The 14,896-nt window shown below is 48.6% G+C and overlaps 1 protein-coding gene across 1 annotated transcript; it reads right to left on the bottom strand.

Annotated features, from left to right (window-relative positions):
- Window positions 1-789: 789 nt before the first annotated feature.
- Window positions 790-1,419, bottom strand: LOC139832359 (berberine bridge enzyme-like Cyn d 4). Its single transcript, XM_071822095.1, has one exon. The coding sequence runs from the start codon at window positions 1,417-1,419 to the stop codon at window positions 790-792; it is 630 nt and encodes a 209-aa protein (XP_071678196.1).
- Window positions 1,420-14,896: the final 13,477 nt, after the last annotated feature.

Genomic DNA, 14,896 nt, shown 5'->3' with positions numbered 1-14,896 from the left:
CAAGTGGGGGTGACAACATAGATGAAGTTTAATATCTTACGTTCACGATTAAAATCTAAGGTCTAGTCTTAGTTGGTTGCGTCTGACGAAGGTATTATTTTGAAAGTGAGAATTTTTTGTTCAGAATGAAAATCTAAAATCTATGGTCGGGCGACGGTAACGCTTATGCATTTTTCCCTTCTTGCATGTGTCACTTATGGAGACCTTGGATTGTTTGTGCTACTGGTACAAGGACCAGAACACAGTAGCGGGACTTTTTTTCTTTTTAGTTGTGTGCATCCGTATTACCGCTAGGATATTGCGTTGTTGCAGAGATCACGTGTAATTCATATTTTATGATATTAATATATTCTCTTTATAAAAACCTAAGCGTAGAGACAGAGCACCTTACGTGCAGGTTGTAACAAATGATACAAATTAATCGGTAGGTCGATAATACAAATATATCGGTAGTTGATGCAAAGTAATAGACGCCATATGCGACGGCTGGCCTATCATTGTCCCCTCGATAAGGTATCATCCTCTCTCTCTTTTTTTGTTTTTTTTTTAAATATAATCATTCATGCTGACTACTCTATGTAACATGTTGTCGCAATCCAGCCAACAACTAACACAACTTTATTATACACCATTATTCATTCAGGAAAGTAATTAAACGGTATTACAGCCTGATAGTTGCTTCAATCGGTCAGGACAGCAATTTAACACCGACCAGTAGTCATGGCCACAGATCGAATTAAATCGTACTAGTAAAAAAGATCGAATTAAGTCTCTTGCAAGGAACTCTGCTCACTTGCGTCGGTGGAGCAGCGGCGGTGTCGTCTGCTCGTTTCGGAAGTAGTCTGCCGGGTCCACTTGAGCTTTCACCATGGCGAGCCTACGGAAGTTGCCCATGAAGTAGCGCTCGCCCCAGACCTTGCCGCTCTCGAACGTGCTCACGTCGTCGACCACCGCGTTCTGTCCGATGTCCAGGTCCCTGAAGTTGACGTACGCCTCCCTCGGGTTCGCGGTCACGTGCTGCCCCATGAAGTCGTAGAAGTCGTGCAGCCAGGTCTGCGCCGTGGCGCCATTGGCTCCCGGCCAGAAGACGAGGTACTGGATGACGTAGAGGACGCCGTCGCGGTGCGGGTAGGGCGTGGTGGCATTGGGGACGCTGCCGATGAAGCCGCCGTGGGGCTCCAGCATGATGAGCCCGGAGCCGTTCATCTTGAACCAGGAGAAGATGTCGTTCCAGGCGGCCTTGGAGATGGGCCGCCGGACGTAGTCGGACTTGCCCCCGACGGAGATGTCCAGGCTGCTGGTCCTGTTCAGGAGCACCTCCTCCGGCGTGCCGATGTTGGCCAAGGTGGTGAAGGACAAGGCCGTGGACTCGAGGGCCCTCTCAAACATGTGCCTGGCTGCTTCCTTCTTCTGCTGCATCGATCGGTCTTAATGCCCGGTGCATGCACGCGCGCACGAGTCCATTGCTCTTAGAAGTCGTTTGGAAGCCAGGTTTTCATTTCATTTGTAGCATTTTGAAATGAATACATGTATTCATTTCATTTACATTGTAATTCCAGAAATGGACATTTGTTTGGTTGCCACAGGAATTGTAAATGATAGTAGAATTCAATATTGAATTTGTTTGGTTGGCACAGGAATTGTGAATGACAGGTTTCAGTTCAGAATTGTGATTACACATGGCATCATTTTGCTGGATTTCCTAAATAAAATGATGGCCCAATTCTGTGGCAACCAAACAGCCCACCTATGAAATTTTAAAATGAATTCCAGGATTTCAGCCTCAAATGATGGATACCAAACAACCTCTTACGGTAATTAATTTCCGCCACGTACGTCGACCCGCGCGGCTCGGCTGCCACATGCATTTCCTACGCGCACGCCCGGGGTTTTTTTTTTTCCTCTCTCTCTCGCGATCCTGCCTGAGGACCGAAGACGGCCGGCCCCAAAGGCGCCAGCAATCACGCCTCCACTCCACCCCGCCGCGAGGTTCAGATCGCATCCCTCTCCAGTTCGATTCCCTCGCCCGCTCCTTCTTCTTTTCATTCGACTTTTTTTTTCCGATTCTCTTTTCATTTTGCTGGACTTCAAACGCGGGGCCACACGAAGCTGGGGGAACAAGTCTATGTCAAAAAAAAAAAAAAAAAAAAGCTGGGGGAACACTTCCACGGAGAGACAAACGAATATCCTTTTTTTTCTTTACTGCTTCCGTTTTGGACTGATCGAATCCTAAAATATCGGATGATTTTGTTGCGCGCGCGCACGTCTACTTAGTTAAGCCAGCCCTCATCTTAATTTCTTGGTGACGGACGTGCGTCACGGATTTTCATCTTTAATTTCTTTTCTATTTTCCAATCTGAGTACAATCCATCCGCACATTTTTTTAAATATCTTTCCTCGGTCTGATCGATTTAGGCAAATTTGTGCTTCCTCCTTCCACAGAAAGATGTCGGAGATTTCACTAAATTCAATTGCAAGATTCTTTAACTAATTATGGACAGATACCTCAATCTGTAAAACCGATGTCTCAACTTTTACAAAATCTAGATGCATCCATATGAGTCTACATACATCTTCATTTTGACAAGTCAATACGCTCTTTTTATACACACCACAGATTCAGAACAGCGAATTTTTAAAAAGACGACCCACGCGGAGCGACATGGGGGAAACCCTTGAGGCGCCGCCGGCCAGATCTCCTCGTAGGCTGCCCCTCCGCCGCTGCCGCTGGCCAGGCCGCGGTGGCGGCGACCCCGACCTCCGAAGGCGATGCGGGGAGGACTCGCGGTGGTCAGCTGGGCGTCGATGGCCAGCCTTGGCGGTGCCTGGAGGCGCGGGATGCCGGGGCGGCGGCCCCGGGTTTCGGTGGGGAGGTGGCTGGCGAGCGTGGCGCGGTGCGGGCCACGCGCCCCGCATGCTGCGGCGAAGCTTCACTGGCGGCGTCTCGCGACGCGGGACGCCGGGCAGCGGCCCCGGGCTTCGCTAGGGAGGTGGCAGGCGGGCGCGGCGTGGCACTTCGTCGGCGCTCGGTGCATCTGCGTGGTGCTGGAGCGGCGACTCCGGGGCTGGGTGTGGCGGTTTCAGGCGCCTCGCTCCCGGATCTGACAGGGGACCTGGCCGATGTGCTGCTGCTCGGCTTCGTGGGTGGCGGGAGGGCGTCGTGGGCTGTGCGGGGAGAAGTTTAGGTGGTCCTGCGATCGCCAGGGGAGAACAAGCTTGGAGGGAGCCTGCGTGAGTTATTCTTGCAGCATGATCTTGTACCAGCGATCTCGGCGCTCGTCGGTGCCGTGGTTCCGCTCGGGCGTGACCCCCATCGTGAGGGCGTGTAGGAGTTCTGGGCAAAAGCCTAGCCTCGGCCGTTGGTTGGGGCCGACAGCGGCGGCGGCCTGGCGTTGCCTACCTTCTTGGAGGCGTTGTCGTAGAGCTCCGCTCTCACATCGTGAAATTGTGGCCCTCGGGAGAAATCCCTAGCTTTGGGTTGCTAAAGCGGGTGATGGTGGCGGTTGCGTCGCTACCTTCTTGGAGGCAAAGTCTTGCAGGGTCTACAAGTGTCTGTTTGCTCGTGACTCTCTCGTCAGCGGTTTGGTGGATGTCGGGGCGGCGGCCCCGAAAGGTCGTGTTGGTGCGCCGAGGCGGCGGCCTCGGGAATCATCACGGGTGGTGGCCCTTTGAGGTAGGGTTGCGGCTCGTCATGGCTTGGGTGGCAGTGTTGTGCCATTTGGACGGTGGCTCTGTCGGCCCGGTCGATGCGTCCACGTTGGGGTGGTCGGACTTTATGTTGGGGCGGCGGCCCCGAGTGAGTTGGTGTGATGCCCGTAGTTTGCGGCTATTTGCCCTGTGCAGCTTGGGTTGTGGGTGGACGGTTCGCGGTGTTGCAGCTCGAGAGAGAGCGGGGTACGTCGGGACGGAGCAGCGGTATCACTGGTGGAAAAAAGGGCTTTGGTCGCGGTTGGCAACTGCCATTAGTCGCGGTGGCGCAACCGCGACCAAAGCAGCGCGACTAAAGGCCCCCCCCTTTAGTCGCGGTTCCTTACGAACCGCGACTAAAGGCCCGTCCACGTGGGCCGCAGGCGAGCGCCAGGGCGGAGGACCTTTAGTCGCGGTTCTTCTGGCCAACCGCGACTAAAGGCCTCCGCAGGGTTTAGGGTTTTAGCCCCCCTCCCCCTAAATCTGGTTTCTTTTTAATTTGTATTGTTTTATTTCTTTTGGGTTTTAATTTTGAAGGAGTTTCACATATTCTACTGCATCGTATACATACATGCATATGAATGTACAATTTCAAACAAATTTGAAATTAGAACCAAAAAGAATTCAAGAGGAATATACAATATATATTCAATATCGGATGACCATATACAATATATATTCAATATCGGATGACCATATACAATTTTGAACAAGTTAGTTACAAATTCTGGTGCATATAAAGTTCTACGTCATCGTAATAGTGTTCTCCTCTAGGATCGATGACTTCCCTCGCCAACCATCCAGCTAGTTCCTCTTGAAGTGGTCGGAAGCGAGCTTCTGGACTAAGCGTCTTCCGGAGGTTATTCCTCAGGATGTTGTTCTCACACGTCTGGTCCCGCTCATTGCAGTATCTCCGGATCCTCTCACAAACATAGTATCCACATAGATTGGTCCCCGGTGGCTGAATATCCCCAGTCGTCCGCACTGCCATTTTAAAATGTAGCTCTTTTTTGAATTCACCGACTTGGTATCTACGAACCGTCTCCAAACCCTACGAGGCAAAGAAAATTAAATAAACAAGAGAGTTATTAATTAGTTACTTGATATTAGGAAATGATGAACGAAATAGGCCGATCGATATAGAGCGCAAATGAATGAAAATAATTACTTTTGCATCATTTTTCTCATGTCGCCCCAAAGCGCCGGATCCATATTCGTAGAGAGTCGTGGACGAGAACTGAGGAGGTCTGAACTTTAATTACCATAAGAATCCAGTGGAACCTGCGGACACGATACATGCACAGTCATGCATAACTCATCGATTAGCCACATACCATGCATGGAGTAAACAAAAGAGAATGTGCTCGAGACAGAAACACTCACCCAAAATGATAAGGAAATAGAATATCACTTTTCTGTTGCTGTTTTCTAATAAACCGCCACAGGTCATCCTCCACGTCGGCGGGGTGGTGTTCTAACACATGTGAATTAACGATGTGTGGGTCAATGAACCCAACATCATGGATGTTCCTTATTCGCATTTCCCGCTTCTTCATTCTGCATAATAGCGTACACAACAAGATAGTTAGGACAAGGTGCAGCAATGAACGAGATGGGGTAGAAATTAATAAATCACTTACGTAACGTATAACCGATGATAGATTTGTCGAGGTCGCGCAGATTGAACAGTGGAACAATTCACTCAGATGAATTTGTACCCAGTAATGTTTGAAGTGATGCTCATATCTAACTTCCGCATAGATATACTCTTTGGCGTTTTTATGTTTTATGTAACCCTTGTACCAATTTAGCAGACCTTTCATTTGTCGAGGTAGATCCTCTTCCTGCGCAGGCTCGACGAGAGGGCCATTCTTCTAATATGTTAATACTACGTCCTAACTTGGCGCCTCAAAAAGGCCTAGCAAAGTGCACGAAGAGTGATACCTAACTCGGCCGCTTGTTCTCTCGGCACTCGTTACAGTCAATCCATGTGCTGCCGCAGCTGCTATGATATCGGGGGCATCCGGATCGGCGGCTTGCACTATGAGCGGGGCGATCGATTGTTTACTTTGTTCCCCGAGCTGGGCAACTTCTTTCCACTTTTCTAATTTTGACTCGGCCTCGTCCTCCAAGGCTTTCTTCTCCGCCAACTCTTGGTTCCTCTTGAACGCGAGTGCTTGCCTACGAAGTTCACGTAAATAGTCGTCAGGCAGATTCTTCGCGGCTTGGGACGGTGTGTTTAAAAATGACTTAGCCCATCGCTTTTGCTTGTCGAATATACCGGCTTGGGCTCGCCTCTCTTTTCTTCTTGCACTCCTCCTTCCATTTCTCATGCTGAGCAGCCACGGCCGCTGCATTTTCCTCGACACTAAGTTCCCAAGGCCTCGGGATGAGAGGCTTCAGTGATGGCTCAGGTATCTTTGTTTTCTTAGGTACATAAGGGTCCGGGTTAATAACCCAGGACTGCTTCGCTTCTTCGCCGGAGGTGGATTGGGGGCGGTGTCCGCTGATCACCCGCCGGACGAGGACTAGGGGCGGCGTTCGCTACCCGCCGGACGAGGATCGGGGCGGCGTCGGGCTGACGTGAAGGAGGTGTATTAGGTGAAGCACCACCACCACCGCCGCCACCGCCACCGTCACCGCCACCGCCACCGCCACCACCACCACCGTAGGGGGTGGACTTGTTGGCGCCCTCGCCCGGAAACTTGATAAACTTCTTCTCGCCATAGAATGAATCGGCGCTTGACATCTCTAAGTCTTTTCACCCCATCATCTGTAGCAAAGTCAAAGTCCATGTCATCAAACCCGTGGACTAACTCCTCCACCGTCACACGAGCATAGCCATCTTGAATGGGGTTGTTGTGGTGGAGTGCTCCAGGTGGCAAAGCACTGCCGATGGCTACCTTCATGGACATGTTCCCGATAGGATAATACAGATGACATGCTTTCATCTCCTTTATATCGTCCACGGGGTAGCGAGGAGGCTCCGGTGCAGTAATTTCGACCACCAGAGGCTCCGGTGCAGTAATTTCGATCGTCGGTGCACCAGCCGGTGAGGCCTCCGTGGAAGCCACGCTGCTTCTTCTCCGCTGCTGGCTTCCGAGATCCATTGGATGATCTTCGCATGCTGCGCCCGAGCTGCATCTCTTTCGGCGACTAGTACACTCACGGTTTTCTTCATCACATCCATTTCCGCTACCAACTTCGCCACAACATCTGCATCCCGATCCATCTTTCTCTTACGGCTTCTGTAACCGTACGGGTCATCGTTCTGGGGGAACCCTATTTTCCACGGAATGGGCCCCATGCCTCGTATACGTCCTCCGTGTTCAGGATTCCCGAGGGCTTTTGTCGGGCGTCGTTCTCTCCGTTGAACCTGATCCTCCCTCTTGAGCCTCCTCATTGCCTCAATAAGCTTTTGGGTGGGTGTAATTATTTTGCCCTGATAAACACACTCCCGTCTCCGGTTCAGCGATCCCCCATGCCCGTACCACCAGCTTTTGACCCTTGGGTCCCATCCCTCCGTACTGACGGATTCCTCGCGCCCTCAGCTCGTTCTCCATCTTCTCCCACTTAGGCTGCCAAAAGCGATACCCTCCTGGCCCCATTTTATGATTGTACTCCTTCTTGGCCGCATTTTCCTTATTTTTTTTCGATAGTTCAAGGAACTGCTCCGATTTCTTTTGCTTCACAAATTCTGGCCAATCATGTTGCCGTTTCTCCTATTGTCCTTTGAAATCCGGAGTCTTGCCCTGGTTGACAAAGTCATGGGCTAGATTTTGCTTGTATTGCCGGAATGCGTTGGCCATCCTAGAAAGAGCGAACTGTTTGACTAGCTTGCGCCTCTTCTTGTTTTCCGCAATCTTGTTACCCTCCTCATCGTATTTGCGGTATTCCGGAGGTAGAACGAAATGTTCCATAAGCTTGTTGAAGCAATCTTTTTTTTCTCTCTTATCGACAAAAGTGAAACCAACACGTGCCTTCTTTGGCTCATTCCACCCGGGGCGGGTGATCGAGACGTTGTCTCTAACAACGGCTCCGCATTGGCTGACAAACTTGGTGGCGTTCTTGCTGGGCTCCAGCGGCCTGCCGGTTTCTTCGTCGACAACATCGATGGTGCATGTTTCTCCTGCTTTCATCGTCTTGGTTGCGCCACGCTTTGACGACGTACTCGATTTTTTCGACGATCCGGCCGAGGGCTAAAATAAGAAAGAGAGTCGCGCGCGTTAGTACACACACATTTATTCAAATCAGTTAGTTGTATCACCAGACGCTCAATATGTATATATATATACCTCGGCGCCGGAGGTGGTTGCTACTTCCAATTGAAGATCGTCGTTTATCGACGTTTCTTCGGCATCATCTGCTTGCTGACGGCGCCCTTCATCTTCACACTCCAGGTTCAGGTAAGTAGAGATATCATCTTCTTCTTCTCCGGTCGGCACATATGGAATATCGCCTTTTATGATGCCGAACATATGGTCTTCAGCGTCCGGATCATAGTTGTCCAGAATCGGGTCAGCTCTATCGTCCGCCATATGTCAGTCCTGAAAACATGTAGTAAAAACAAATTAATTAAGTGAAGAAGTGAGGCGGTGGCGGTGGCGAAAGGGCGGTGCCAAAAGGAGGGGGCCGGCGAGCTAGAAGGGGTGGGAGAGGGTGTCGCAGAAGAGCGCGTGTGTGCGCCGGGAGAGATTGGAGGGGCCGGGGGTGCGCCGGCGGGCGCCGCCCTAGCTATTGCATGTGTGCGTGTGTGGCGCGCGCCCCCGGCCGGCCGCCGGCCTCCCTCTCCCCCTGTCTGTGTGGCGTGCGCGAGGCGGCGCCGGCGCCGGTGGGGACGGACGACGGCGCGCGCGGTAGTTTTTTTAAGTCAAATTTTAGTTCTTTTTTACACAATTTTTTAAGTAAATTGTAGTTCTTTTTGACACAAAATTTTAAGTCTCAATTATTTGTTTTTTAAGTCAAATTGTAGTTATTCTTTTAGTTTTTTTAAGTCTCAATTTAGTTAATTTTAAGTCTCAAATTTTAAGTCTCAAATTTTAAGTCTCAAATTTTTAAGTCTCAAATTTTAAGTCTCAAATTTTAAGTCTCAATTTTTAGTTTTTTTAAGTCTCAATTTAGTTAATTTTAAGTCTCAAATTTTAAGTCTCAAATTTTAAGTCTCAAATTTTTAAGTCTCAAATTTTAAGTCTCAAATTTTAAGTCTTCTTTTAGTTTTTTAAGTCTCAATTTTTAGTTTTTTTTAAGTCAAATTTTAGTTAATTTTAATTTCGAAATTAACAAGAACTAAAACTAAAAAAAGAAAAAAATTGGTCGGGGTGCTGCGCGCGCGCGCGCGCCCTCCAGTACTGGCCGGCGCGCCACTCCGGCGGCGCGCCGGACCATTTCTCGCGGCGCCGCCCCCTTCCTCTCGTGCGGCGCCGCCCCTTCCTTCGTGCGGCGCCGCCCCTTCCTCTCGAGTGGCGCGGCGGGTTGCGGCGACACGAGCGCGGCACGGGCGGCGGCGGTACGTTTTGGATTGGATCCTTACGGGCGTGGCGAGAAGAGAAGATGGAGGAGCCGGCGATGGCGGCGATGGCGCGGAGACGATGACGCCGGCGACGGCGTGGAGACGACGAGGGCGGCGCGGAGACGATGACGACGGCGGACAATGTCTCAGATCAGCTTCGGCGGAGGAAGAAGAAACCGTGGCGCGGCGGTTCGCGCTGCGGGAATATATAGGGACCCCCTTTAGTCGCGGTTGGGGTCGCCAACCGCGACTAAAGGGGTAGCTTTTAGTCGCGGTTGGGGACCCCAACCGCGACTAAAGGTATTTTCGCTCGGTTTTTATTTTCTCATAAGAAGGACCTTTTAGTCGCGGTTGGCCGTGCCAACCGCGACTAAAGCTCTTTTTTGAAAATACTTTTCTTTTTTGAAAATCATATAATACATATAATATATCAAAAAATCAGAAAAATAAAACTAATTCAATTCAAAATTTTAAAAATACAAATAATATATCAAAAAAATCAGAAAAAAAAACTAATGCAATTCAAAATCTTAAAAATACAAATAATATATCAAAAAATTTCAGAAAAATAAAACTAATTTAAATAAAACTAATTCATTTCAATATGTTAAAAATACAAATAATATATCAAAAAACTAAGAAAAATAAAACTAATTCAATTCAAAATGTTTAAAATACATATAATATATCAAAAAATTCATAAAAATAAAACTAATTCAATTCAAAATCTTAAAATTACAAATAATATATCAAAAAATTCATAAAAATAAAACTAATTCAATTCAAAATCTTAAAAATACAAATAATATATCAAAAAATTCAGAAAAATAAAACTAATTCAATTCAAAATTTTAAAAATACAAATTATCAAAAATTCATAAAAATAAAACTAATTCAATTCAAAAGTTCGTTGGCCCCCTCTTCCCGCCTCTTTCCGCCGACCCCTCTTCCCTCCTCGTCTTCCCGCCATTTCTTCCCTCGTCTTCCCGCCTCTTTCTTCCCGCCAATTGTATCCCGACAATTTCTTCCGGCCTCTTTCTTCCCGCCAATTTTTTCCCGCCAATTTCTTCCCGCCACTTTCTCCCCGCCTCTTTCTTCCCGCCTCCTGTCTTCCCGCTCCCATTTTTCCCGCCATTTGTCACTACATATAGGTAGCCCGCCTTGGCCAGCATCACATCTCTACAATCTCTCATCACTCTCTCATGGCTTCCACCGCACCCACTCTAACCTACCAGCAGGTGGAGGAGCTTTTTGCCTCGAACTACCCTTGCCCTCCGGGCTACCGCGTCCCTGCCGGCTGGAGCCTAAGCGCCGGCGGCGTGCCGGTCCCTCCCGTCCCTCAGTACCGTGCGCCGGCGGCCATCACGAACCACTACTACCTCGACCTCACGCCGGAGCAGCGGATGAATCCCCGTTGGCATCCCGATAACCAGCATACTTGGGACGCCTTCTTCATCAATCGGCGTGAGAGGGCGCTCGCCAGGTATGAGGAGGACGGTCTGCCTCCTGGAAACTTCCACGAGGCCGACCGTCGGCTATGGTGGTACGGCCGGACTCTGCAGAGCGTCATGGACTACATCACGGCCGGCGATATCCCCCGCCTGCGCTACCCTCAGTTCGAGCCACGAGCGCCGCCCGACGACAGCGACGACAGCAGCGACAACGACGCCGGCAACTTAGAAGGCGACGACTACCAGTACAACGGCGGCGGCTATGAAGACTACGAGTATGCATATTATACGCCTAGGCAGGAGTATGACTAAATCACTCCAAATTTCATGTATGCAGGAGTATGACTTAGTCACTCCAAATTTCCTGTATGAAGGAGTATGACTTAGTCACTCCAAATTTCATGTATGCATGCAGGAGTATGACTTAGTCACTCCAAATTTCATGTATCATCAGTGCTATCTCGAGTCAATTGAATCATTCGAAAATGGACACCAAACACATCACGGGTAATATAATTCACATGATTCATTCAACAAAGTTTGGTACAATAAATTATTACACATCATTTCTTCCCTTGTGTCCCTGCTTGCTTACGATTGTGCCGTATCCATGGAGCATCCTCATCATTTAACTTAATGCTTGGGTCGGTGTTCACTTTGAAGGGCGGAATTTCAGCAAACATATTATAATCTTCTGACATGTCTGTCTTGTCCTCCACTCCCACGATGTTTCTTTTCCCTGAAAGAACAATGTGGCGCTTTGGATCATCGCATGATGTACTGATCGTTTTCTTATCTTTCCGTTTCCTCGGTTTGCTACTCATGTCCTTCACATAGAAAACCTGAGCGACATCTTTCGCTAGGACGAATGGTTCGTCAAGATAACCAAGATTGTTGAAATCCACCATTGTCATTCCGTATTGCTGGTCCACCTTTACCCCACCTCCTGTTAGCTTGAACCATTTGCACCGAACAAAGGGACCCTAAAGGAGGGTCCATAGTCAAGTTCCCATATCTCCTCTATGTAACCATAATATGTGACCTTTTGCCCATTCTCGGTTGCTGCATCAAAGCGGACACCACTGTTTTGGTTGGTGCTCTTTTTATCTTGGGCGATCGTGTAAAATGTATTCCCATTTATCTCGTACCTTGGAAAGTCGTTATAGTCGAAGATGGTGTCTTGGCCAACATGTACAGCTGATCTACAACCTTATTGTCACTCATTAAATGTTTTCTCAACCAACCGCCGAAAGTCTCCATGTGGGCCTTCCTAATCCAGGATTCAGGCTTCCTGTGGTTGTCCGAGCGTAAAATATTCTTGTGTTTCTCAAAGTACGGAGCCACCAAGCTGGAATTGGTCGAACCGTGTGGTGTGCTTGATTCAGAGAATGGCCGTCCATACATATCATTGATTTCCTTCCGATCGTGCCTTTTCCACTTAGTCTCCCCTCGTGCCGCGATCGAGGAAGACCAATCGGCTTAAGGTCAGGAACAAAGTCAACACAAAACTCAATTACCTCCTCATTTCCATAGCCCTTGGCGATGCTTCCTTCGGCCTAGCACGGTTACGAACATATTTCTTTAATACTCCCATGAACCTCTCGAAGGGGAACATATTGTGTAGAAATACAGGACCGAGAATGGAAATCTCATCGACTAGGTGAACCAGGAGGTGCGTCATAATATTGAAGAAGGATGGCGGGAACACCAACTCGAAACTGCCAAGACATTGGACCCCATCGTTCTGTAACCGGGGTGGAACTGCTGGATTGATTACCTTCGAGAGATTGCATTGAGGAATGCACATAGCTTCACAATGGCTACTCGAACATTTTCCGGCAGGAGCCCCCTCAAAGCAATCGGAAGCAATTGCGTCATAATCACGTGGCAGTCGTGAGACTTCAGGTTTTGGAACTTTTTCTCCGCCATGTTGATTATTCCCTTTATATTGGACGAGAATCTGACGGGACCTTCATATCGCTCAGGCATTCAAAAAAGATGACCTTCTCTTCTTTGGTCGTAGCGTAGCCGGCACGACCTTGAAACCGTTCCGGATGCCGGTCATCGTGGTCTTTCAAACTTTGCTGGTCCCGCCGTGCTTCCTTTGTATCATTTGACTTCCCATACACGCCCAAGAAGCTTAGGATGTTCACGCAAATATTCTTCGTAACGTGCATCACGTCGATTGCAGAGCGGACTTCTAGGACTTCCCAATATTCTAGCTCCCGTAATATAGATTTCTTCTTCCACATGGCTACGTGCCCGTCAGCTCCCTTCGAACTGATTGTCCGCCAGACCCTTTCCAAAGATGACTCTCAAATCCTTGACCATATCAAATACCTCAGCACCAGTGTTCCGCAGCTTCGGTCGGTGATCTGCCTTGCCGTTGTAATGCTTGCCTTTCTTTCTACTGGATGACCTTTCGGAAGAAATCGACGATGCCCAAGGTACACGTTCTTCTTACAATTTGGCAAATGTACACTTTCAGTCCTCATGTAAGCGGTGCGTGCATGCATTGTATCCCTTATTTGACAGTCCCGAAAGGTTACTAAGAGCAGGCCGATCGTTGATGGTTACGAAAAGCAACGCTCGTAGGTCAAATTCCTCTTCTTTGTGCTCATCCCACACACGGACACCAGGTCTACCCCACAGCTGTAAAAGTTCATCAACTAATGGCCTTAGGTACACATCGATGTCGTTGCCGGGTTGCTTCGGACCTTGGATGAGCACTGGCATCATAATGAACTTCCGCTTCATGCACAACCAAGGAGGAAGGTTGTAGATGCATAGAGTCACGGGCCAGGTGCTATGGCTGGAGCTCGCTCGCCAAAAGGATTCATGCCATCCGTACTTAGACCAAATCTTATGTTCCTTGCGTCAGCTGCAAAATCTTTGAACTCTCTGTCGATCTTTCTCCATTGCGTTCCATCTGCGGGGTGTCTCAACTCCCGTCCGACTTACGGTCCTCTTTGTGCCATCGCAACAACTTGGCATGCTCTTTGTTCCCGAACGTACGTTTCAACCGTGGTATTATAGGAGCATACCACATCACCTTGGCGGGAACCCTCTTCCTGGGTTTCTGCCCTCAACATCGTCACCAGGTGGTCATCGCCTCGATCTTATAACGCAATGCAAGGTGCATACCGGGCATTCATTCAAATTCTCGTATTCACCGCGGTAGAGGATGCGATCGTTGATGCATGCATGTATCTTCAGAACCTCTAAACCTAGAGGGCAGACAACCTTCTTTGCTTCGTACGTAGTGGCGGGCAACTCGTTATTCTTTGGAAACATATTCTTCAACATTTTCAGCAAGTTTTCAAATGCCGAGTCAGCTACACCTGCCCGTGCCTTCCATCTCAGCAAATCCAGTGTGCAGCCCAGCTTTTTCAGACCATCATCGCATCCGGTACAGCGCCTTCCCGTGATCCTCTAACATGCGATCCAAATTCTCCCTCTCTTTTTCAGTTTCAGCCGTCTCCGTGCATCAGCAATGGTCCGACCAAGATCATCAACGGGATCATCACGTGCCTCTTCTTCACCTTCCCCTTCACCTTCCCCTTCACCTTCAGCATCCTCCATGAAAGTATCACCGAAATGAGCAAGATAGCTTTCATCGATGAAATCATCCCCTTCTTCATCTTCTTCCATTATAACCCCTCTTTCTCCATGCTTGGTCCAACAATTATAGCTTGGCATGAAACCGTGCCGAAGCAGGTGCATGTGAACATCTCTTGAGGAAGAGTAACCCTTCTGATTCTTACAGTTAACACATGGACAGATAACAAAACCCCCCTGCTTGTTCGCATTAGCCACTACGAGGAAATCTTTCAAACCCGCACTGAACTCGCCGGAGAGTCGGTTACCGTACATCCATTGTCGATTCATCTGCATTATTATAATATAAAATATATAATTAACCATCATGCATTTGTTAAACTAACTAGCTACAAACAATATAAATTAAACAATGAACTACACACACATGCACATTTTATCAACGACACATCAAAGGTTCAAGTTGCTAACCGCGATCGAGGAGGAAAAAATAAATGAGAAAGCTCAAGTGTGGCTCCAACACTTCATATCATGTTTGTTTCATGCTCTTGGGGCATTTCATCAAACACCTTATGTGCATAAGAGGAACCAAAAGCAAACCTAACACCCACTTGTGAAGCTTGTGAAGAGAATGGCACCAAATGGCTAAGTGTTGGCTGCTGGATGGGTATATATAGGGGAGGGGCTTTAG

The sequence above is a fragment of the Lolium perenne genome, chromosome 6 (genome assembly GCF_019359855.2).
Source record: "Lolium perenne isolate Kyuss_39 chromosome 6, Kyuss_2.0, whole genome shotgun sequence".
In the NCBI taxonomy this organism is placed as follows: Eukaryota; Viridiplantae; Streptophyta; class Magnoliopsida; order Poales; family Poaceae; genus Lolium; species Lolium perenne.
This window is presented reverse-complemented; position numbering and strand designations above follow the sequence as displayed.

Excerpts from the sequence above, each read along its gene's own strand:
- LOC139832359 (XM_071822095.1), bottom strand. The coding sequence starts at position 1,419 with ATGCAGCAGAAGAAGGAAGCAGCCAGGCACATGTTTGAGAGGGCCCTC.